The sequence below is a fragment of the Adiantum capillus-veneris genome, chromosome 17 (genome assembly GCF_014529385.1).
Source record: "Adiantum capillus-veneris isolate H3 chromosome 17, ASM1452938v2, whole genome shotgun sequence".
Lineage (NCBI taxonomy): Eukaryota > Viridiplantae > Streptophyta > Polypodiopsida > Polypodiales > Pteridaceae > Adiantum > Adiantum capillus-veneris.
In genome coordinates, this window is record NC_140947.1 from 149,896,176 (window position 1) to 149,920,752 (window position 24,577).

At 44.2% G+C, this 24,577-nt stretch overlaps 1 protein-coding gene and 1 pseudogene across 2 annotated transcripts in view; one reads left to right on the plus strand and one right to left on the minus strand.

Annotated features, from left to right (window-relative positions):
* LOC147438317 (uncharacterized) overlaps positions 1–24,577 on the plus strand; it is an 89,099-nt gene that overhangs the window by 17,277 nt on the left and 47,245 nt on the right. For both annotated transcript variants that reach the window (XM_086486108.1, XM_086486109.1), the window contains exon 3: positions 19,381–19,440. In XM_086486108.1, coding sequence (XP_086342234.1) covers positions 19,381–19,440 — 60 coding nt within the window. The remainder of the gene's footprint in view (positions 1–19,380; positions 19,441–24,577) is intronic.
* Positions 4,409–7,393, minus strand: LOC147438318 (uncharacterized; annotated as a pseudogene).

Below are 24,577 nucleotides of genomic sequence, written 5' to 3' on the forward strand. Positions count from 1 at the left end.
TCTCACGCCTAGCTGCTACAAATTCTCTGTCTTCAGTCCCTAATCACCTCTATTAGGGTGAATTTCAACAAAGTACTCATAGAATCTAGTTCTTCTCTACCTACACTACGTGTACACAAAGTTTGGTGCGATTCCATCGCGAAAAAGGTCTCTATTTCGGCATTGGAACGTGCTCGGGTAACATTTTCAGGTTATGTGCAGAAAATTACAGCAAGCATATGTGCGTGAATTTTACGTGTTTCTCCCTTGTTTTTATTGTAGGAATGATTATGCATAAAGGGACACAATTAGCGGAAGGTAGACTCTCATTTTTGAGAGCTTCCGTGGAGTTTTGTGGAAGATAGACTCTCGCTTAGGAGAGCTTCCCAAAATCTCCCAGTAGAGGGAAAATCCTCTCAGTTGTCAGAGAGTAGTTTTCTCACTCTCTCAGTCAGAAGCAGAAAAGGAACAAAGAAAGAATAGAGGACGGGCTTTTGCCCCATTCGTGTGCTTGTAAAGATTCTCCCTTAGTAATAAAGATATTCTCTTTATGTTGGGAAAAGCAAAAGGCAAAAACGGAGAAAAGCACCAGCCCATCTTTTGGTCCCCAATGAAGTCTCTCTCTCTCTCTCTCTCTCTCTCTCTCTCTCTCAAATTCTCGAGTATTTGAAGTGCAATTAAAAAGTCAGTTTACGCTTCCGTATTTTTGTGACAACTACTGTCTACCCCTTATTGAAGGCCCGATTTCCCAATCACTAGGGCTTCAGGGTATTTTCTGCTAGGGTCCTCCTAAGGTGTTCTAAGCCGCAATTTGGGCACACCTAAGGCCCTAGAGGGTGTAATGCATGCTAGAGAATGTGTTGTTTGGTAATGATGGGCATTGACATGTATGCATATAGGTAGTGTCTGCTAAAGAATCAGATTGAGTTTTGTAGGTCTAATCGTGGAGCATTACTCTTCTCTCAAGAGGGGAGTATGTCATAAGTTGGTAACGTGGCAACCCCTAGGGGGTTAGGGTCATTAAAAAAACCCCAACTGAACACAAATCAGCCAAAGTGCTGACGTGGCAAGTGTTGTACGTACAGAACTGTAAATCGCAGAAGTCAATGTTGACGTAGCAGAGAGTACTAACAGCCAACGCAAAATGCAGAACAGCCCTTTGGGTGCCAACTATTTGAGTCTGAAGCTTTTGGGAGCATGCTTTTCATAGCAGATGCTTTTGGGGTCAAGTGCCTTCAAATAAGTGCCTTGGGGGCTCCATCGACGCTCAAGGTGTACGGAAGCAAAGACCGAGTCCCTCAGTAGTTGTACCTTTGTGAAGCAATATAAAAGAAATACCGAAAGGGGTACAAGGGTTTTGGGGCTAGTGCTGTGGGAGTGGAAGTTCGCCACTATGTGGATCTTCTCTCTCTCTTTGTTCAGTCGTTTTGAAGTGCTAAAAGCATAGTTACTGGGGAACGCGTTCCGTAGGCCCTGGAACGTCGGAACGCCGTTCCCTCCCCCTCTGCCAAGCTGGAACGCCCCGGAACGTTTTGCCGTTCTGGGTGACCACATGATACCGGAACGGCCCGGAACGGCCAACTCTCAAAAATGGGAAGAAATAGGCAGTTTTTTGCAAATTTGCAGTGAACATTAGGTTTTTTTTAAAAGTGTGCAAGGACTCAAAAATTAAAATGCACCCCCTCACACCCATTCCCTTCTTAAGCATTATTTGGGTGTTTTTTATGCCTCCCGTTCCCCTGGCCGTTCCCGTTCCGGACCCCTGGCCGTTCCCCTGTTCCGCGAGGGTCCCCGTCTCCGTTCCGCGTTCCACGTTCCGGGTAACTCTGGCTAAAAGTCTATTCTAGTCTGTTCTTTTCAATGGCATGTGGTGCCCTCTCGTTACAAATACTAGCAAGAAGAGGGCTCATGTCATGTAGGAGGATGAGGATGTATTTTCAGAGGATGTTAATGATAGGGAGGATCCCATAGAGCCTCGACAGACCATCTTGCTCTTGCGTGTGCATACTCCGTCTTGGATCAAGGAGGGACAAAAGGTGGCGGAGATGGAGATTGCTCGCAAGTGTAATATCTCTTTCAATTGAGGATTGACCAATGGAAAAGGATGGTGAAGGCTATTCTCAGGTTGGTCCCACAAATACATGGACTAGCTTAGATTACAAGAAAATGCACATGACGATGCTTGATGAGCAGAATGCCTTTAACACGGCTTTGGTGCCGGTGTGAGCAAGATGGAAACAATTTTGGTGGACCATCATTTCAGATGGCTTACATATGTTGACGACACATCATCAACATACTTGTGTAGTCTCGCCTTGGGACTTATTTTTTTGCGAGCCATAGATGCAGGGAAGGCAAGGGATTATACGAGCACATTGGGCAGGCTATCATTGAGGTTGGTGTAGAGAATGTGGTGCAGGCCGTCATTGACAATGCATCAAATTATAGACAATGGGTGACATGGTCTCAACAAAGTTTCCCAGCATAGTTTGGACCCCATGTATTGCACATTGCCTTGGTTTACTCATGGAGGGGATAGGGAAAGTCTCTTGGGTGTTTCCTATTGTATTTGATGCCACAAAGATAACCACTTCTTCTGCAAGAAGCATCAGATACTTGCCATCTTTAAGAGCCACAGAAAATTGGATATGGTTCGGCAATCAAAAACCAGGTTTACCTATATGTATTTGATGCTCCATAGGCTAATCAAGCTGAGGGATTCATTGATGCAAACGGTGGTGGATTCCAAATGGAGAGACATGCACAATTCCCAGTAGGAGACCACTAAGTACATCTAGAGGCGTGTCCTTGATGAGAGCTTTTGGGCGGAGGTGCAGAACTTCATGGTGGCCTTGCAGCCTGTTCATGTGCTGGTACGTGTCACGGACATGGAGGGCTCGACGCTTGGCTGGTTTACCATTTATTCTTGCAAATGAAGAACCACATTGCAGAGTGTGCTTCTTTATCTCAAGAGTGGTAAGTTTCTTTGTCACCTTCAACCTTGATTGTTGTTAGATGTTTATTTATAACTACATTGAGATGTCTGTTTGTTTATGGCTTTATGTAGAAGGGATGACATACTGGCTATTGTGGAGAGCCGATGGACATTCATGAGCTGTTCTATACATGGGATGGATGCATGTCTCCATCCTCTCTACAAGAAGCCCAACCTATTCCATAATAGGGATTTTCTTGCATTGTGCGATTCATACATCTCATTGATGTATGACGAGGACGCGCTGTCACAAGACGGACACCACGTGCCAATAGAAAAGGACAGATTGAACAGACTTTTAGCACCTCAATAACAACTGAACTAAGAGAGAGAGAGAGAGACGACATGCGACATGGAGTGGCGGAATTCCACCCTAGAGAGTATTGGCCCCAAACCTTGGTGCCCCTTTCGGTATTTCTTTATATTGCATCAACACTGTACAAGCCGGTACTCCAGACTCTGCACCTTCTCCAGGACGCATGCCAGAGAATGAGCCCTTAGCACATATCTAAAGGCCATAGGCCCCAAAAGCAGTTTACATGAAAAGCCTTCAAAACTCAAAAGCTTCTGGTCCTAAAGCAATGCCAAAAAGCTGCTAGCGCGATTTGCGGAATTCCGTACAATTGCCACGTCATCAGTCACAGCGCAAAACGTGGAGCGTCCGTACAGCTGTGCCACGTCATCAGTTTTGTGTGTGTGTGAGTCCTGCTTTATTTTAATCTCTTTATGTCTTGGGGCCCCATCGGACGGGGTCTCCATAAGTTGGTAGGACTTCTTCTTCTGCTACTTGTTCTTCTTAAAATTCAGGCCCGTCGGTCGGCATATGTAAGTTGGCTCCATTCTTCAGGGCTTTGACACGTCAGCGGTTTGTGACATCCCCCCTTCTTGAAAGAAAGTAATCGTCCGCGATTACAACATATTTGCAAAACAACTCAAGTTAGCTCAAAATTTTTTGAGGGTCATTCCGAGGGACAATCACTTTGCTCTTTTTGTTAAGGAGTTAGCTTCTCCTTTCGGCTCTTTTGATCATAGTCACATGGGGACGGGGACGTGGCAAAACAGGGGACGGGGACGCAACAGGGGACGCGCTTTAAAAAACACTAATTCTTTGCAAATTTAATACTGAGACAATAGTGAACACTAAGAGCACAAGATTGCAAAGAAAAAGTGGTTTTTGCATTCATATTACATAACACCAAAATATAACTAAGGGCGTGCGGCGTGCGCGACACAGTACACCATTGGTGTGGTGATCAAGCATCAATCATCCTCGCCAAGGGGCAAAACATAATGATGTACAAGTGAAGAGTGGATAAGTAGAGTTTAGCATAAATGAAGGGAAGGACTCGAGTCAAGAGTCAAGACTCGAGACTCAAGAGGTCTAGACTTTAGTCTCTACATGTTGGTCCATGGTGCCAATTGAATGTCAACTGGCTATGCATAGTCCATTTGATCCAAAAAATCATCCTCAAGTGGTGTTGTCTCAATCTCTGCCTCTGGCACCTCTGCATCTATTTGTGTCTCTGGGATAGGATCATCCTCAGCAAGTGCCCACTCCCCGAAATCATCACTTTGGTCTGACTTGGAAAGCATCTTTCAAATTTGATGAGACATATATGAGATCATTGGCTCTCTGCACATCAAGACGATTCCTCTTCTTTGAGGCTGCTCCAAGCAACTCGTAGTGCATGCTTGGCTAAGAATGCGAATAGCCAAATCCTGTAAACCGCTCAATCCCGCCCCAAACTCCTCCCACCAAAGAGCACTCCCCATCTCAAAGCGAGATGCTTGTGCATCGGGCATGTGACAAATTTCTCCCTTTCCATTCCTGTAGACATTGATTTGCCTCCGAATCTCGGTCCTTTCCTTTGGGTCGGCCACAAGGCACGCAAAGATGGTTTGCCAACCATTCATCACCTCTTTGTTCTTCCATTGGTTCCCTTGTTGGAATTGTGGATCCACTACATAAGCGGCCGCATGAAGAGGAGAATGGTAGGCATTCCACCTTGACACACAATTCTTGGATCTCCTCGTACCTACGTTATGAAGACTCAAAACAAAGTTAAAACTCAAGAGAGTAAACTTGTAAAGCATAGGGAAAACTTAAAAGTGACTCGTGCGACGTGAATACCTATTGGGGTCGGTCACAAGTTTTTCAAGAGAGTCAATCATGGTGTCCATGGCCTCATATATCTTGCCGATGCAAGGCTTCATGGAATCCAACACCCGCAAGAGGTGGATGATAGACTTCACCATTTTGGATATTGTTTTTACTTCCTCCCACCATTCCGGCATGTCGGCCCGTGCTCGGCATGCCACTCCGTTGACACTTTTTGACTCGGGCATTGCCAAGAACTCATCACTAATGAAGAGTCCCCTCAATGCCCCACTACATGAACTCAAGCGATTGAGCATAATGAAGTTGTAGGCAAAGCGAGTCTCCGAGTATTTGAGAAGAGCTAGCTTTGACCTCTTTGAAAATTCAGCCCTCACCTATTTAGAAAAATCAAGTTTCAACATTCAAAAGGAGAATTGGCCTTCCATATTGAAATTAGATTCGAATTGAAATAAGATTGGTGACAAATGGTTACCTTTTGATGATTATTGACAAAAGTCACCATTGAATTCGCATGCTCAATGACGGGGGAAATCCATTCCAAGACGCCTATATCTTTGAGAAGATTGTTGAGGCAATGAGCCATGCAATATGTGACCGTGGTTTGTGGATAAAGGGATTCGATGATGGCTCCGGCGGCACGATTGCTATTTTCTCCATCGGTGAAGATGGCAATGACATCGTGCTTTCCCACCTTCTCAATCGTAAGCGCCCACTCCGATGCAAGTACTTGCGCACTCTTCCCGGTCCCCGATGCATCATGGGAGTCAATGAAATACATCTCCCCCCGAGAATATGCCACCACGCCATGAATGGAGCGGCGACGGGTATCACTCCACCCATCCACAATGAGGGATACCCCATTCTTCTTCCATGAAGCCCTTGTGGATGCACATGCCGCCTCCACCATGATTTTCTCCCTGTCAAGAAGAGTGGTGCGCAAGCTCTCCGAAGAGGGAGGGACATATGTGGGTCCAAACTCTCCGATCTTCCGTGCTATTTCTTTAAAATATGGAGATCTTTTATGTCAAAAAAAAAGTGTAAATGAGACTTGAGTGATATACATTGTATAAACTAAAGATTAAATCTTAGCTTGGCTTACCGCGCTGCATTGAAAGCAATATGGTCGTGGTAGAAAAATCTTGCTACGGCGACATCTACCTCCTCTTTCAAGGCCAGTTTCCAACTATCTCCAAGAGTTGCTTGCCGCTTGGGTGGACGAAAATGAGGGACAAATGACGATGAAGGGTTGGTAGAGAGTGGAGGTGGGTGGTCATTGTCGGTGCCGGTTGATGCACAAAATGATGCCGAAGAAGGGGATGCCGATGCTCAGATGAAAGCCGCCGTGGCCATCTCCCTCGGATTCACCGTGCGACGGTTGGTACAATTCTTCTTGGCTTCTTTTATATCCGCAAGAGTCTTCTCAAGGTTTAGGAGCTTTTGCTTCTCCTATTCCGAGCCGGTTTGCGGGCAAAATTGAACTTGATGTCCTTTTTTGTGAAGGAAGTGGGCGTGCAACTTCCTCACGGAACCATTGCGCTCGTAGCCACAACGGCGACACTTCCACGGCTTGCTTCCACCTCCAACACCGGACTTGGGAGCAATCACCTCATTCCACCATGTCCATGTGAAGTCGACGGAGGAAGGGGGTTGAGAAGCGGCGGCGGGGCCGGAGGAAGAGAAGGAGGAGGGCTTAGAGAAGCTTGGGATCCATCTTGAGATGCCATTGATGATAGATATTAGAGAAGGGTTGAAGAGAAGGAAAGAGTAGGAGAAAGCTTGATGGGAGGATGGGAGAGAGAGAGAGAGAGAGAGAGAGAGAGAGAGGGAGAGAGAGAGGAACTTCAATGGGAACTTCAAGGAAGTGGCCTTGAGCCTTGAGGCTTGGGTATGATACTATGAGGCTATGAGCCTTGAGGCTTGGAAGTTGGGTGCTCTTAAGTAGAATGAGCTCCGCCCAAAATGGAGGTTTGAACTTTGAATTTTGAAATTTGAAAGGCCCCCCAAAAGTGGGCTTTTGAAATTTGAAAGTCCCCCCAAAAGGGTGCTTTTGAGATTTGAAAAACCCCCCAAAAAGTGGGCGCTTAACCAGCGTTTGAAATTTGAATATCCCGCCCCCTCGTTGGCTGCAGCCCGTCCCCTGCCCGCGTCCCATCTGGCGGTGTCACCGGGGACCTGCGTCCCAGGACCCGTCCCCTTACCCGTCCCCTGTGAGGGACGTCCCCACGTCCCAAAAATGGGTCCCCGTCTCTGTCCCGGCGTCCCCCGTCCCGTCCCCGCATAAATGGGCCGCGTCTCCCCATCCCCTGTTTCTATGCTTTTGATCAAGGAGTTGGCTTCTCCTTTCGTCCAGATTGGAGCTCTTGACATTCTGGCGTAGTAAAATTAGCCATCATACCCAGACCGCACTAATCCTCCATGGGTGTCTTGATGCACTAAAATTAGATACCCAAGCAATCTCATCCAATTAGCAATATTCAGTGGTTGGCACATCACAATGCAACACAAGTGCTCACATATGCATGTTACAAGACATAGAAACATAAAGCCGCCGATGAACACTTCTCTCGCATAACCTAACAAGGTCCGGGCCGTGAGATATTCAACGACTCCCTCATCACTCCTCTCGCATAACCTAAAAAGGTCCTGGCCGGGAGATATAGAGGCTTTTTACAACCAAACGCCCCCAAGACCGTAGCCTGCGTCGTTTGGAGGTGCTAAGAGTAACCACTACTTAGACTTCTTAATACTCCTCCGGCATAACGATCTAGGTCCCGGCCGGGAGTCAAAAACAACGCTTTTCAATCAGCATTTCTCACTACTCCATGCGGGAGTAAAATCACCAATGATTGAAACCAGTATTAAAACCAGAGTCAAACATTTCAAATCGGCACCAAAACAAGTTCAAAACATATACCATCCATTTCAAACAAATTTCAAATAAATTTTCAAACAATACTTTCTAGCTATAAAGAAAAACAAGTAGAGAGAGTTCCTTCGAGGTTTTGTTCGGACAACCGAACTTTGAGGACGACTGGCTTGTCCTTCTGCATCACGGTGATGGTTCGGTTTCGAACCTGGAGAGTCGCATCATTCTTGTCGTGCCAAGGCATGCCCAAGAGGAGGTCGCAATTGCCCAACTTCATGATGTGGAATTCAACTTTCCATGATAATCTTGAATAGTCACTGGAAGAGTACTAATGAGCGGTACTACTTGTGAGTTTGCCTCGTGGCTAGCTCAGCTTCAATTTCTCCACCCTCTGCATCATAATCAAAGTGCTTCAAGAATTCTGGATGGATGAAGTTCTCTGTAGCTCCGGGGTCAAAGAAAATAAGGGCTTTGAAGCCATTGACTTTGCCATATGCTCGACACAGTTCATTTGTACTCTCAAGGCGTATGCCATAAATATCAGGAACTAGTCCAATAGCGGATCTAGCTCTCTTAGCAGGAGGTGGCGTTGGGGTTCTGTCGACCGTTGGTGCAGGCGTCGGCTCCTCTCGTCTATCAGTGCGTTTGGGACAATTAGAATGATCATGCCTTGTTTGAAAGCATCCAAAGCATCGGCCTTCTTGTAGTAAGGTGTCTCGTTGTTGAGGCGTCAAACAAGGCCTTTGCGGTTGATTTTCGTGAGACTCTCGAGAATTTGTTCGTTGTTGCCAAGAGTTGTGGTTAGTGGCCGAAGATTCTTCTGTGGTAAACTCTAGCTTTCCCTTCATCAGTTTGTAGCCGACCGCGGCATGGTCCATAAGTTCTTGCATGGTGGAGACCTGCTTGGATAGACAATATTCCTGCAATGGTGATGGTAGTCCAATGGTGTATCACTCGCATTGGGCCTCCAAGGAAACAAATTTAAAGAAGGACACCAGAAGGTACACGTCGAGAAACCTTTGGTTATATTCTTCCATGGTTTCAGTGGCAAGCATTTTCAAGTTGCCCCACTTTGCCAAAATCCGGACTTCAAACATAGAAATCATGTAACTATGTGCAAAAACTGTCTTGAAATCTTGCCAGGTCCTTGGAGCATGCGGTTGTGTCGTGACTGAACTCCACCATTGAATAGCATTATCTTTAAGAAATCCCGCTACTCGAGAAATCTTGGATTCTTTTGTATAGTTCCCCAAAGCATAGATGTTGTCGAATTGCTGTAGGAACTACAATGCTTTCTTGCGATCCTTCACCCCAGAAAAAGTGAAAAATTTGACTGTCGTGCCGCCATCTTTGAAATCTTTGGGTTGGTTAGGCGCATATCCCGAGTATGGATAATAAGGGTATCCATACGGACTCCAACCATTGTAGCCTGGTGGCAGTGTTGGTGGTGGAGGTGGGGGCAATGGCGGTGGCAAAGGCGGTTGCATTGGATCAGGGTCAGATGGCTGCACCATATTCCTAAAAACTCCCCCGATTGGAAAAGACGGCTGAGAAGGTTGCTAGTTGGAAGCTCTCGTACTTTTTGGTGCCAGAGGAGGAGGTACCACCTGGGGCATCAGAGGGGGTAACATGTAGTTCAAAAATTGTTGAAAACTTTGCAGCATCGGAAGATTCTACTGAGGATGCCACGAAAGAATGTCGCGGAGTTCGTTGAGCAGAAACTGCAAATATTCTGCTGAATCCATGTCTTGGGTTCTTTATGGCTTATGCCTTGTAAGATAGAGCGATGAAGACGGGAGCGCGCCCGATGTGCGATGAAGTAAGGGTGGGAGTGGCTAATAAGTCCGAGGTCAGGACCTGAAGATACTTCAAGTAAAATTCTAGTAGCTCTGTCTCCTCTTTTGTAGGACCAGTATGCTTTTAGAAAAGCACACGCCTGATGCTTTGATACCACTGTCACCAAGACGGGCACCACGTGCCAATATAAAAGAACAGATTGCATAGACTTTTAGCACTTCAATAGCAACTGAACTAAGAGAGAGAGAGACGACACGCGATACGGAGTGGTGGAATTCCACCCCAGAGAGTATTGGCCCCAAACCTTGGTGCCCCTTTTGGTATTTCTTTATATTGCATCAACACTGTACAAGCCGGTACTCCAGATTCTGCACCTTCTCCAGGACGCGTGCCAGAGAATGAGCCCTTAGCACATATTTAAACGCCCTAGGCCCCAAAAGCAGTTTACATGAAAAGCCTTCAAAACTCAAAAGCTTCTGGTCCAAAAGCAATGCCAAAAAGCTGCCAGCGTGATTTGCGGAATTTCGTACAACTGCCACGTCATCAGTTTTGCGTGTGTATGTGTGAGTCCTGCTTTATTTTAATCCCTTTATGTCAATGGGGCCCCATCGGATGGGATCCCCATAAGGTGGTAGGACTTCTTCTTCTGCTACTTGTTCTTCTTAGGGTTTAGGCCCCTCGGCCGGCATGTGTAAGTTGGCTCCATTCTTCAGAGCTTTGACACTTCAGCAGTTTGTGACACGCGCAATTGGAGATTGATGGTGAGATGATGAGCTTCATCAACAACTTGGGCCTATTCTTTGTGCGACCTGTGGTACTGAGAGAGGAGGCTTCATCCTTTGACTTGATGACAGAGCTATGGGAGACAAAGGTCCTCTGTAACCGGCCTGTTAACTTCAAAAAGGGCGGTAGACTTTACTTCAAACCTTAATTTAGCTTTCACCCATTATTAGTCGTCTATTCTACCTGTGCTATAATGACACAAGAGAGGGGAATGGGATACAGATGCTAGAATGCATCTGTATGCGAAGACCGACACCAGATTGGCCCCTAAATAGGCGCCCCTTTCGGTATTTCTTTATTCTTTAAAAGAGGGAATAAAAGCTGTGGTTCCCTACAAGCTGCCCCGCACAATCTGGGCTGAATTTCTTCTGTTCTGGCCCGATTTCGGCAGCATAACTGTACTAGGACCCTTCACAGTCAGTATCCCCACGCATTAGATGACTTTCCCGACGCATACGGACACTTTGCAAAACCTGGCTAGAATCTGCAGCACGCTGAATTCTCTGTTTTCTGCCCTGAAAATGCGCCAGATCACCTGTACAGTGGTCCCCTTGCGTCCCCGAACCTCCTGGGGGTATTAGGGTCCGTTTAGGGCCAAAACCCTAATCCTGCAAAAATACACAGCAGGCTGTAATTCACTGTTTCGGGCTCCGTTTCGTGTGCCGGTCGCATCCGTAGCAAGTCCTCAAGCTCCCGCACCTGTAGGGCTACTTGCCCTTTGAATCGGGCGAGATTTCGCACGTGAAACCTCTCCGAATCACCTGTACCTGCGGGGGATTAGCCGCTAGCTAATCCAGTACCTGTGCAAGAGGCTCTTGTCTCGGCAATCGCGCATGAACCCACACAACTGTACATTGGTCAATCTGATGAGTCCACTAGAGGGGCATAACCATAAAGAATAGGGGAGAGAGAGAGAGCAGTGAGAGGTATACAGGTCATGACATCCTGCACCTCACTGTACATAGAGGGTAAGCAAGCACTTCATTGAAGCTCTCCCACTTGTGTCAGCTCTCAAAAACGAGCTCATAGCTGAAAATCACGTTTTTGCCTTCTCTTTAAGTAGTAAACTGGCCTCAGAGTGCCAAGTGTCACTCGTTTGTGCATTTTCCCGCTTTAGATCCTCGGGTCTAAAAATATCTCACCTGTAGCCTCTGTTGACTTGGCCACAAAGTAACAAAATGATCCCCATGTCAAACTGCACGTAATGACGCGAAGAAATTTTGCCGTCCAAAAATAGCAGTCCATAAAATTTAGGAGTTTCTGCCATTACATTCTTCTAGGTCATCTGACCCTCTTTGTACACTACAACCACACCCAAACATGAAATGTAGCCTATGTAGCAAAGGATTCCGCTTTGGCTGGCCAATGACCCCACTTTGGCTAACCATAGTCCTTGTCCAACCTTAGTGCTCTTTAGCCCTCAGGCCTGGACTCTCTCTGAACAGTTCCACACTAGCTATGTAATGCAAGGCAATTAGATTTCCAGAGGACTGTTTCCAGGTAAAACAAACGAAATTCCCCAAAGAAAGAGAAAATAAACAAAAATGGAATTGCCAGTGGTTGGTGACATACCCCCCGCTTGAAATCTCAAACGTCCTCGTTTGCACCTATGTCGTACATGGTCACAGTCAACCCTGGTGTATTCAACACCTCGTCGACACATGTACGACACATACATGCTCATTGTCAACCCTGGTGTATTCAACACCTCGTCGACACATGTATTGCCTGCGTGTGAACCCTGTTCCAATGACATAGTGGTAGCTTCGCACTCTGCCATTGCTTTGAGTCATTAACTTTCCAATTACAAAATGGTAGCGACGCATTTTGCCACTGTCTTTTAGTACACGTTGGATCCGGTAACACTTTCGAGCATACCCAAACCGACAATTTAAGAATGCAGTTACACATGTACCCTTTAATAGAAGCAATTACTGTATGCTTGACAAACTGACAAGAAATAATCACTTCTATAGCACTAACAAAACTTTTGGACATTCCATAAGAGCAATTGCCAAACTGACAATCTGTACAGGTCTAACATTCATGTAACATGCACTTCATTTGAGCTCACTGTAAGTAACATGTACATCATTTCTTTCAGAAGCCATTGTCACACTAACAATCCATGTAGCTTTGAATCTCAAGGGGTCAAGGTAGGTTGCAAACCAAGGTTTTAAGTTCCCATACTTTTAGTGACTCTGCAAGTTCACTTTTTTCCATCCACTTGACATCCAGAGGTGAATAGATTTTGAACTTTACCAAACAACACCTTGCAACCTTGCCTTTTCTTTTCTTTCTTTATGTGCCAAAATCTGTTCCGGGACCAAGATCTCGTCAAGTTCCTCGACTTTCGGCTGATCTTCAACTGGCATATCTTCTGGCACATCACCCACATAGGGTCTGAGAAGACTCACGTGAAACGCATTGTGAATCTTCCAACTCTCAGGCAATTTCAGCCTTTATGCAATATCACTGATTTGCATACTGAGCATCGAAAACAATCTTTCTCTGCTCTTCATCTTGATCTTTGGAGATTAACCTGTGATCTACCCTTATGCTGTCACTTTTATTGGGCTGAGAATTCTCTTTTTGACCCAATTTTGGCAACATAACTGTAGTAGAAACCTTCACAACCAAAAATCCACATATCCAAGTGATTATCTACGCATAATAGAGCACTTTTGCGAACCTATCCTGGAAATTCAGCACGCTGAATTCTCTGTTTTTAGCTCCTAAAATGCTCCAGATCACTTGTATTACTGTCCTCTAGCTTCCCCGAAGCTCTTGGGACAAAAAGGCATCAAATAGGGTCAAAACCCTAAATCTGCAGAAAAATACAGCAAGCTGTATTTTCTTCTTTCGGGCAATGGAACCATGTAACCGGCCTGTTAACTTCAAAAAGGGCGGTAGACTATACTTCAAACCTTAATTTAGCTTTCACCCATTATTAGTCGTCTATTTTACCTGTGCTATAATGACACAAGAGAGGGGAATGGGACACAGATGCTAGAATGCATCTGTATGCGAAGACCAACACCAGATTGGCCCCTAAATAGGCGCCCCTTTCGGTATTTCTTTATTCTTTAAAAGAGGGAATAAAAGCTGTGGTTCCCTACAAGCTGCCCCACACAATCTGGGCTGAATTTCTTCTGTTCTGGCCCGATTGCGGCAGCATAACTGTACTAGGACCCTTCACAGTTAATATCCCCACGCATTAGATGACTTTCCCGACGCATACGGACACTTTGCAAAACCTGGCGAGAATCTGCAGCACGCTGAATTCTCTGTTTTCTGCCCTGAAAATGCACCAGATCACCTGTACAGCGGTCCCCTTGCGTCCCCGAACCTCCTGGGGGTATTAGGGTCCGTTTAGGGCCAAAACCCTAAACCTGCAAAAATACACAGCAGGCTGTAATTCACTGTTTCGGGCTCCGTTTCGCGTGCCGGTCGCATCCGTAGCAAGTCCTCGAGCTCCCGCACCTGTAGGGCTACTTGCCCTTTGAATCGGACGAGATTTCGCACGTGAAACCTCTCCGAATCACCTGTACCTGTGGGGGATTAGCCGCTAGCTAATCCAGTACCTGTGCAAGAGGCTCTTGTCTCGGCAATCGCGCATGAACCCACACAACTGTACATTGGTCAATGTGATGAGTCCACTAGAGGGGCATAACCATAAAGAATAGCGGAGAGAGAGAGAGCAGTGAGAGGTATACAGGTCATGACATCCTGCACCTCACTGTACATAGAGGGTAAGCAAGCACTCCATTGAAGCTCTCCCACTTGTGTCAGCTCTCAAAAACGAGCTCACGGCTGAAAATCACGGTTTTGCCTTCTCTTTAAGTAGTAAACTGGCCTCAGAGTGCCAAGTGTCACTCATTTGTGCATTTTCCCGCTTTAGACCCTCGGGTCTAAAAATATCTCACCTGCAGCCTCTGTTGACTTGGCCACAAAGTAACAAAATGATCCCCATGTCAAACTGTACGTAATGACGCGAAGACATTTTGCCGTCCAAAAATAGCAGTCCCTAAAATTTAGGAGTTTTTGCCATTACATTCTTCTAGGTCATCTGACCCTCTTTGTACACTGTAGCCACACCCAGAATTGAAATGTAGCCTATGTAGCAAAGGATTCCGCTTTGGCTGGCCAATGACCCCAATTTGGCTAACCATGGTCCTTGTCCAACCTTAGTGCTCTTTAGCCCTCAGGCCTGGACTCTCTCTGAACAGTTCCACACTAGCTATGCAATGTAGGACAGTTAGATTTCCAGAGGACTGTTTCCAAAAGGTAAAACAAACGAAATTCCCCAAAGAAAGAGAAAATAAACAAAAATGGAATTGCCACTGGTTGGTGACATCCTCCAAAGCTACTTGATCTTGCGTTACAACTACTTTCGTAGGTAAATACTAAACATTAAACCATGAGCACTCAGAGAGGTTTCAAGTTTCAACCTTGCGGTTTGCAATTTGTTTGGTCCACAATTTCGAAAGCATTGTGATTTATAAATTGAAGGATTGCTATGCAGGTGCTTGTGAGCACAATGGAGTGCTTACTCATTGATCCACACCAAAATATGCAATTGATTGAGCATTGCACACTTAGAGAGGTTGGTTTTTTGTGTAGCCAACATGAAGCTTGTGGGAACCTACCACACTTCGAGGACACCAAAGCAGGTACTTTGTTCAGTGTTAACAGACGCTATAGCTTCAAATCTCACTCTAGGATCGAACTATTGTAACGAAGGTTTGGTTAGTTTCCCTATGAGTAGGTAGATTCCACACAAGTGAAGATGGTGCGTGATGTGACTAAAGAGGACATTGAGCAACAAACGAGAGATGAGCAGCAGGATGTTCTTTGACTCCTTCATAGGGAATTGGAGAGTGTGGATTGGCATGTGACCAGATCATGAGCATGGACATATATCATTCCACTCCGGAAGCGAGTTCTAGATCTAGATAGTGCACGAGGTGAGAGCATTCGCGGAGGAAAGCTTGTTGTCTGTAAAGGACGGGACTGAGCGAATGAGGTTGTTTGTCTCATTCTTGCTACAAAGGAGGAGGATCTTGAGGAGGATGATGTAGACCAACCATAGGTGTCTACGACGGTGGAGCCAGAGTACGATGACTAGGGCAATGTCTTGACAGATGGAGACATTCCCTCTTCTAGTGAGAGCTCATCTTCATCTGATAATGACTTTTAGACTAGTAGTCTTAGGGCAGACTGAGTCTCTTGACTCCGTTGGTTTTTTAGTATTATTCATGCTATGTACCAGTTTTGCTGGTTAATGAGCTTTTGTAGTTGACATTGGTGATGATTGATATGACCTCATGACATGATGATTGTAGTGATGAGTTTTGTACTTGCAGTATTTTGATAATCATTAGTCAGTCTTTGGATCTTTAATCATGTCTCTTTCATTGCTAAGTTGCTTCTAAGTTTATGGTATCGAAAATTAAGATCATATGAACAAGTCTGTTAGACTATCACTGAAATCCGATATTGTGTCCCTAATCCGAAGCATGGTAAGTCACTTGATTGATGCTTAATGCAAGTAGGACTTTTCATTTAGCCATATAGAGTGATAGTCTACATTTTTGTAGGCTTCTATTGTACAATTCATTTTTTTCTCTTAGTGTGTATTTTTACGTACCTTAAACCTCAATTCATATAGGACTGCGTACCTTACGTATTGAACATGTACCGTATTCAGATATGGTTCCACCTTATTCCTCTTCTTACCATAAGTGTACCAAGTGTGTCACTGGCAGAACTGTTAGAGGTGGAAGAGGTTTCCGCCTCCAAATTGCTAGATTTCTTATTCTGCCTTCTAGACTTTTTCTTTGATTTGCTTTTCTTGTTCTTTCTTCGCTTCTTCCCTCTCTTTTCATCCTCATTGGAACTAGAGGAAGAACAAACGAAGTGTCAGTAGAAGACGACAAAGAATTGGATCCTCAAAGCGAACACGCTTCTTTGATCTGCTTGCTTGCTCGAAAGTAGATCTCTGGCCCAAATAGCTGGCATGATCCTTTGACTTGCTGCCATTCTGAGAGTGCTTTTTAGTTTTCATCAACTTGCTGACTTTCTAATCAAGAGCTTCATCAAACTCTTTCTTTGAGTACAGATTTTGATTGTCTGCCCCGGGCTTTGCCTTGGTCTTCAATGTTGACTTGGTTCGAGTGTGAAGGGCCTTCTGCCATGTGTTGTAAATCTCACCAATTGGATGATTCTTCAGATACTTTACATAGTTCGAGTCCTTGGAGTATTTGACAAGGCATCTTAGGTGTCAACGTGAAGCTGTTGCTTGTGTTTAGATCTGCCGAGATCCCCTTACGAAGGTTTACGATGGTCGTCTTCCGCCTCTTGTTGGAATCCCCATTGGTTCTCTCAGTGTAGTAGGTTGGATGTTGTCCTCTTTATAAAATTCATTGTTGAATCCGTGTGTGCTGCAGAAAGCGGATTGGATCCTTTGTAGGAGAAGAATTGTTTGAACTATCATACCACTGTAACAGGCTTGGACACCCAAAGCGAGAAATCAATAGCAACACATGAACAAAAATTGCCAACAACTGAATTGAAAAAAAATAAAAAATAAAAATAAATAAATAAATAAATAAATAAATAAATAAATAAATATATATATATATATATATATAGAGAGAGAGAGAGAGAGAGAGAGAGAGAGAGAGGCCCCGAAGTCTGGCGTCCCTTTAAGTATCTCTTTTTTGATAGATGATCACATTGTACATATGCCCAAATGAGCCTTCTCTGCAATTTAGATGTTCCAAAATGCTAGAGAGGCCTCCCAAGGCTCATATTTAAAGACCCCAAACCTAAAAGAATCATATATGAAAAGCTGGCGTCCAAAAACAGATTTTTGGATTTTTAGGGATTCCATATAGCCTCCGTGGTTCGTGGCACAAATTCCGAGATGTCATTAAAGGTCATGCCACATCATCATTTTTTAGTCCTAGAACTTATCCCCTTTATTCGGCCACTTACTTGCGCTTGAAAAACAGGTCGTCTTCAGTTGGTAGGCCACATCTTCACTTTGTGACAGGTCACAATCGAGGTTTTTTGCATGCAAAGAGCTTGATGGCCAAAGAAATTTCTGCAATTTGAAGTTGTTTAAAGCATTCAATCTCATTAGAGAAGACTTACAATTAATAAAGCCAAAAAGGAAAATTCAAGTATACAAAAGCAATCAATAAGGCAAGAATTCACTCGAGCTTTGGTAAGAAAGTTTAGCAAAGAATTTACCGGGTTGGTTGCGAAGAATCAAATACATTAGTTATATGAAATAAAGGACGATTCCTCTCAAGATTGTAGACAAGTTGTTATAATTTACGATTGTGAGGGGGGAACCTCTCTCTTAGCAAGAAAGAGGGATTTCTCTCCTTTTCTCAGGAAGACGAGAACCAGGACGGGAAGGGAGAAGAACCTTGCTCTCTATCTCTCATTCATCAACGTGCTTGTAAATGGCTTACCCTTAATTAGGTTCAAAAAATATTCAAATGTTGGATAGGCCCATCTTCCGGTCCCTAGCATCGGATCAAAAGTTTCTCTCTTTTGCCTTTCTGTATCAAGAAGTTGGATTAAAATGTTATCACTAAATTAAAGTTGCGCTTCCTGTCACGTGTGAGTGGGGTTAGAGCAACGCTCTCGTTCTCTCTTTGGGAGGGGGACTATTTTGGCAAAAGTAAGAAGAATAGCAAACCCAATACAAAAGAATGTTACTCTAAAGGCATAAATAGAAGAGATGCAAACACTTCTTGCTGTGCCTGAAACGCAACAAATATTGGTTCAAGTAGCCAAAGTAAAGTCCAAAGCACATCAGGGAGCTCCACACCTCCATTAGACATTCCTAGAGCTCTTTATGAATTTCTTCACGTGTCTAGAAAAGAAAAGAGTCGAGTATTTGGCTCAAGGAAAGAGAAAAGGTCATCTTGATTCTCCAAGGCAACTATCAAACATGAAGATAATGGAACTATGTCTTTTTGTCTTTGAAGAGAGAGAATATATGTGTCCGCTACCGAAGGATGGATTGGATGAAAAATAAATTCATCTAGGTTTTCCTTTTGTCTTGTTTCTTTTTCTTTTCATTTTTTTGCTTTTCTTGCTATATGAAAAAGTGACCAGTTTTTTGTTTTATCTTTTTTTTTATTTTGATCAAAATTGTTGTAATGAATATATTTCTCATTTCTTTCTCGTCCTAGGTGTTTTTGACTTTATAACGGTTAATGTACATTGAATAGGGAGGAGTTAGTCTTCAATAGAGGGACTATATTAATCACTGAGATATAAGAAGTTTACATATAAGAGCAATAACTAAGACCTAATTCATTTTTGTAAAATAACAGTAGTAAAGCTGGAAAGCCTAGGAAAATAATATGTTTGGAAGATTTTTCTTGCATGATCTATGACTCGTTGATTTTTATATGGATCTCATTGTTTGAGGTTTTTGTACATTTTGTTTTGTATTCCTGATTCTGTTTCCATTTTAGAGCCAACAAAACACAGTAAAACACAATTACCTCTTTGGCTATTAGCTAGTTTTTTCATTTCTCATCGTTGCTTGTTAACTTTTAAGTACACTTGTCAAGTATTTGCATAGTGTAGATCAATCGAAAAAACCACTATTTAAGTATGGCTTTACATGTAAATGTTGTGGAAATGTCTCACATTTAGTTGAGGAAAGTTCTATGCAAATCTAGCTTCTTGTTGGAATAACGGGGTTCATTGAAATTATTGTGGGGAGATCGAGTATCTGTAATCTATCGACACTCAAGGTATTCAAGTCCAATGATATGTTTTGTTGTCTTTGATAGTGTTGTTATTTTGTAGGGAGACTCTTTGAATCGCGAGCGTTTCTTTTACCATAATAAGCTCCTACAAATTGAACAGGTATAGTCTTTTAGTTTGCAATCTATTATTTGTCAATATTTGATAAAGAAGAACATAAACAATCTTATTTGGCAAATTTCACACTAATGTATTTCATTTTAAGTAGTTGTTTTCATTGTTTTTGCTACTGAAAAATTTCAAACATACTTATACCTAAAGTGAGCTTTCTGCTTTTGTGCTCATCCGTAAGTGAATCACGTGCAACCCTTGGTCCCCATTGGGAGCATTAGAAGATCAGTACCCAGCAATATCTTAGTGTTTTCCCTCAACCTCCATCTGCGTTTCCATTGCCAGCACCATCAACATCAGCAGATCAGCCAGCATTTTTGCATCAGATCAGCCAGAGTTTTTACATTAGACCAGCCAACGTTTTTGCATCAGATCAGCCAATGTATTTACATCAGACCAGCTAGTGTTTTTGCACCAGATCAGCCCTAGCGTTTTCACATCAACATCATTATCTAGCGTTTTTGTAGATCATCAGCATGGAGCACTCAATATTTAGCATTTAGTCATCGTATCAGCACTTGTTTTAAAGCAAATACTTGCTCTGGCAACAAAGCAAGGGGGCCGTTGAGGGTGGTTGGGACCCGACATGTGTTATCGTCTCTCTTTTTTCTCTCTCTGCCTCTCTCTTCAGTTTAGTTCTCACAAGCAAAGTGGCTTCGCGAACTCAAGGGAAGCATGAAAAACCCAAAGAGCCTGTCTTAATTTTTTTTCTCAAAGAAGTTCCGTGTCCTTGCCTCGACCTTACTAGCCACTCTCACTTGTAGTCCATCGTGCATCGGGCGCGCTTACGTCTTCATCGTAACCTTGTGTTTGTGCGAAGTACTAGATCTGAGCTAAATTATTAAGCCCTTCCGCTACACCCGACATTGGTATCAAAGCTCTGGACGTGCGTAGGCTTTGCGAACTCAAGGGAAGCATGAAAAACCCAAAGAAACTGTCTCAGTTTTTTTCTCAAAGAAGTTCCGTGTCCATGCCTCGAACTTACTAGCCACTCCCACCCTTAGTCCATCGCGCATTGGGTGCGCTTATGTCTTCATCGCTATGTCTTCGAACAAAGATCGACATCAGATACACGAAAATCCAAATCTTGAGTACCAAGATTTGCTTGCCTTGTATGCGGATATGGAAGGAGTTGGAGAAAGGATCCCTAACCCGCTTCTACATTTGCATGTAGCGTGCATCCACTTCTGTCGACATGGAACCCTTGGATATACCTCCGAGCACCCTTACCTCCGAGTGATAGTACTTGCTCGCAAGGCAGAGTCAGCATCAAGGTTGATATTCTGCGATAGTAGTAAGGCTACCGGTTGGTTGGTGTTTACATCGCAGCAGTACCTACATCCGCAGTCTTCATAAGTTTGGAGGAGTTTTCCTCGGTTTATGTATCCACGTGTACATCTACTGCTACAGATCAACGTCAGTCTAGTATAGCTTAGGATCTAGCCTAGCACTTTGTGAGCCTCTAGAATGACGTGCATGATTAGGTAGGTCATAGTTGCTTACCCTCACTTGCACAGTACAATCACTTAAGCATATAGGCATATGAATAGTCACTTAAGTCATTTATTAATAAGTGACTTTGACATGACATTTATAAAAAGTAGGTAGGGCAAATCGCGAAGAATCCTATATAAGCAACCCTTTAGTCGGATGGTCCTCATTGGGAGCATCAGAAGATCAGTACTCAGTACCTAGCAGGACCCTAGCGTTTTCCCTTAGCATTCATCAACGTTTCCATTGCCAGCACCTTCACCAGGAGCAGATCAGCCGTAGCGTTTTTGCATCAGATCAGCCAGAGTTTTTGCATTAGACCAACCATCGTTTTTATGTCAGATCAGCCACCAGATCAGCCCTAGCATTTTTGCATTAGCATCATTATCTAGCGTTTTTGCAGATCATCAGCATGGAGCACTTAGTATTCAGCATTTAGTCATTGTATCAACATTTGTGCAAGTGTTCAAATCAAGTACTTGCTCTGGCAACAAAGCAAGGGGGCCCTTGATGGTTGTTGGAACCCTACATGCGGTGTCGTCTCTCTTTTCTCTCTCTGTTTCTCTCTTCATTGTATTTAGTTTAGTTCTCTCAAGTAAAGTAACGTTATGTTTGTGCCAAGTACTAGATCTGAGCTAAATCCTTTAACACTTCTGTTGCACCTTACAGTAAGTACGGGTGCCCAAATTCTTGCTCCATATATCATGATAGGGGTTCTTGGTGACAATGGCGCTCTAGCATCTCCCTCTAGTGACCTTGTCTCTGGCTATTCTTGCCATGTAGAAATAGTCTATGGTGGATGTGTCAAGTAATTTCAAGATAGACATATGAGTCTACCACCATGATTGGCCCTCAAACTAGTGTAAATAGGGCTCTACTGGTGACCTGTTTGGATGTATGCAAAATCAAAACCTTGGTCTCCCCAAGGTTCACTGTAGGGTCTCTCTATGTGCAAAACTCATCCAAAGCTTGCAAATAGAGCTGAAGTGCCTCGTGTGAAGCAAATATCAAGATAATCCCAAGATACACATATGAATCTACCGCCTTGACTTGCCCTTTAGCTAATGTAAATAGGGCTCTGTTGGTGACTTGCTGGGATGTATGAAAAATCAAAACCTTGGTGCTCCCAAGGTTCAGCGTTGGGTTTTTCTATGTGCAAAACTCATCCAAAGCTTGTAGATGGAGCTATAGTCCCTCTCGTGACTCATATACAAGAGAATACCATCAACATATAGTATATTATGACTTGGAGTATGTTGGATATCTACGTTCGTGTCTCTTGCACGAAGAATGTATTCTAATATTTTGTCAATGTAGAGAGTTGGTTCCCCAAATGACTTTGGTGGCATACCAACATATTGTATAATGACTTGGAGTATCTGCGATATCTACATTTGCACCTCTTGTGCGAAGAATGTACTCTAATATTTTGTCAATGTAGAGAGTAGGTTCCCCAATCGACCTTTGGTGACATACCAAGTTTTTGAAGGCGCTAGAAGAGCTCGTTATTGATCAGATAGTGCAATGTAAGATGAGGTTGATGGTAGAGAAGGCTTCTCTGAAATCGACATGTCTTGGGGCTTGTAGGCCCTCGCTCTCTACATATGATCTAAAGTCTACCTCCAACAATGCTCCATTAAGTTTGGCCAATATGTGGCCAATCATGATGGTCCTTTAGTTGCTCGGGTCAATAGTGTCCCTAGAGTTGTGGATAGGCACAACGGTGTACCTAGTCAACTCTGCTGATAATCTCACTGCTAGTGCTCTATTGATGAACCGAGCAATGAGAGGCGTGAGGGTGCCTGTACTGTATATGAGGTGCTCACTGTAACCGGCCCGTAGGGCGGTAGGCGTTGGCTTTCACCCGAAATTCTTTACTTTATACACACACACAGAGCACTTTGCAAAGAGAACCTGTAATGGGAATTAACACTTCAACTTACACACGGCTCGGAAGCTAGAATGCTCCGAGCAGACGCCGACAACCTGTAGGCCCCAAAATTGGCGCCCCTTTCGGTATTTCTTTATTCTTTAGGAGGGTAAATTACAAGGTAAGGTCCTGGGAATCCTTCACGTGTATCCACCTAGATACCATTTGATTTGGCCAAATTTCGGCAGCATAACAGCCCCAAAACTTGCGCGAAACCAATTCCCCTGCTGGAACTCGCTTGCACTGGCGTATACCCTCTGATTCCTGTCCAAAAACAGTAAATTCAGCACGCTGTATTTACTGGTTTTTGCCCTGTTTTCAGCCCCAAACAGTCCCCTAACTGTCCTTTGCCAGTGGGGCACGATTCCCAATGATCCTGGCGTTCGTATGGCTGAAAAACAGTGAATTTACAGCGCATACACAGCGCTGATTTTGCACCTGTACGGTGAGGTTATGACCCTCACCAGTGCCTGCTTTGGAGCAGCAGTTAGCTACCCCTGTTCCTGCTCAAGGAGGCTCTTGCCTCAGCACAAAAGCATGAACCCACACAACTGTACATCAGTCAAATGAGTAGCCCTCTTGTGGGGCATCACATAACTGCACGTAGGGGAGAAAGAGAGCAGTATGTAGCGTGCGGGGCATCACTCCCGTCACCATACTGTACATAGAGGGAAAGGAAGCACTCCATAGCTCTTAACCTGTGACAGGTTCTCAATGAAGCATCCTCCCAGCATAAATCGAGCGCCCCCTCTGCTGCCCTTGACCTGTAATGCATCTATGAACAAATAGATGCAAAAAGGAGAAGATTTCCATGGCTGCCAAAACCTGTGTATCGCTGAAAACGCAGCAAAACAGCCCTGTAAACACGCATCTGATGCCTTCCAATGCTGAAAATGAACTCCTTGGACCTAGGCAAAGTCATGGGAAGCTCAAAAATGGAGAGAAATGGCTGAAAATCCAAGTTAACAGCCTCCAAAACTGCTCTCAAAAGTCAGTTACGGGTTCTGTTCTCCCAAACTTGGTAAATTGACCACAAAGTGCCACTTGGCACTCATACATGCAATTTCCCCGCATTGGGTTTCCTGCTTAAAAATCTCTCAACTGGTGCATCAGTTGACTTTGCAGCAGAGTACTAGAATGTTCCCTTGGTCATACCGAAGGTAATGACGCGAACACATTTCACGGCCCAAAATAGCAGTTCCCTAATTTTTAGGAGATGCTTCCGTCGAGCTCCCGCTGGTCTTCTGACCATCTATCCTCATTGGGACCGCATCCAAAAGTGCAATATGACCCAACTGTTGGATACTTTCTGTTGGTGATCCCACCTTGACTTTATGCCTTTATTGAGTTCACTTCCTAGTATCCACCAACTTGCTAAGTGCGACGGGGGGGGACTTGTATGATCTTGCTCTGAGCCTAGACATCCTCTTACTGTACGAATTCCAGTGCCGACCAACTTCCCGTCTGCGGGTGAAACTACCGTTCACATTGGCCATACAATGTCCGACCATTTGCAACTTCAAAAAGAGGGTCTCAAAAATAAAACAAAAATCATTGGAAAGAAACCAACAACTAAGGTTAGCAATTGCCACGTCCTCGTGACACTCACTCGGCATACTCGTGTAATCCGTGGAATGGCCATGCTGAATACGGCGAATAGCCCTCTCCACCATTTTTTTTTTGAGAAAAACATCCTTCTATTAGTTA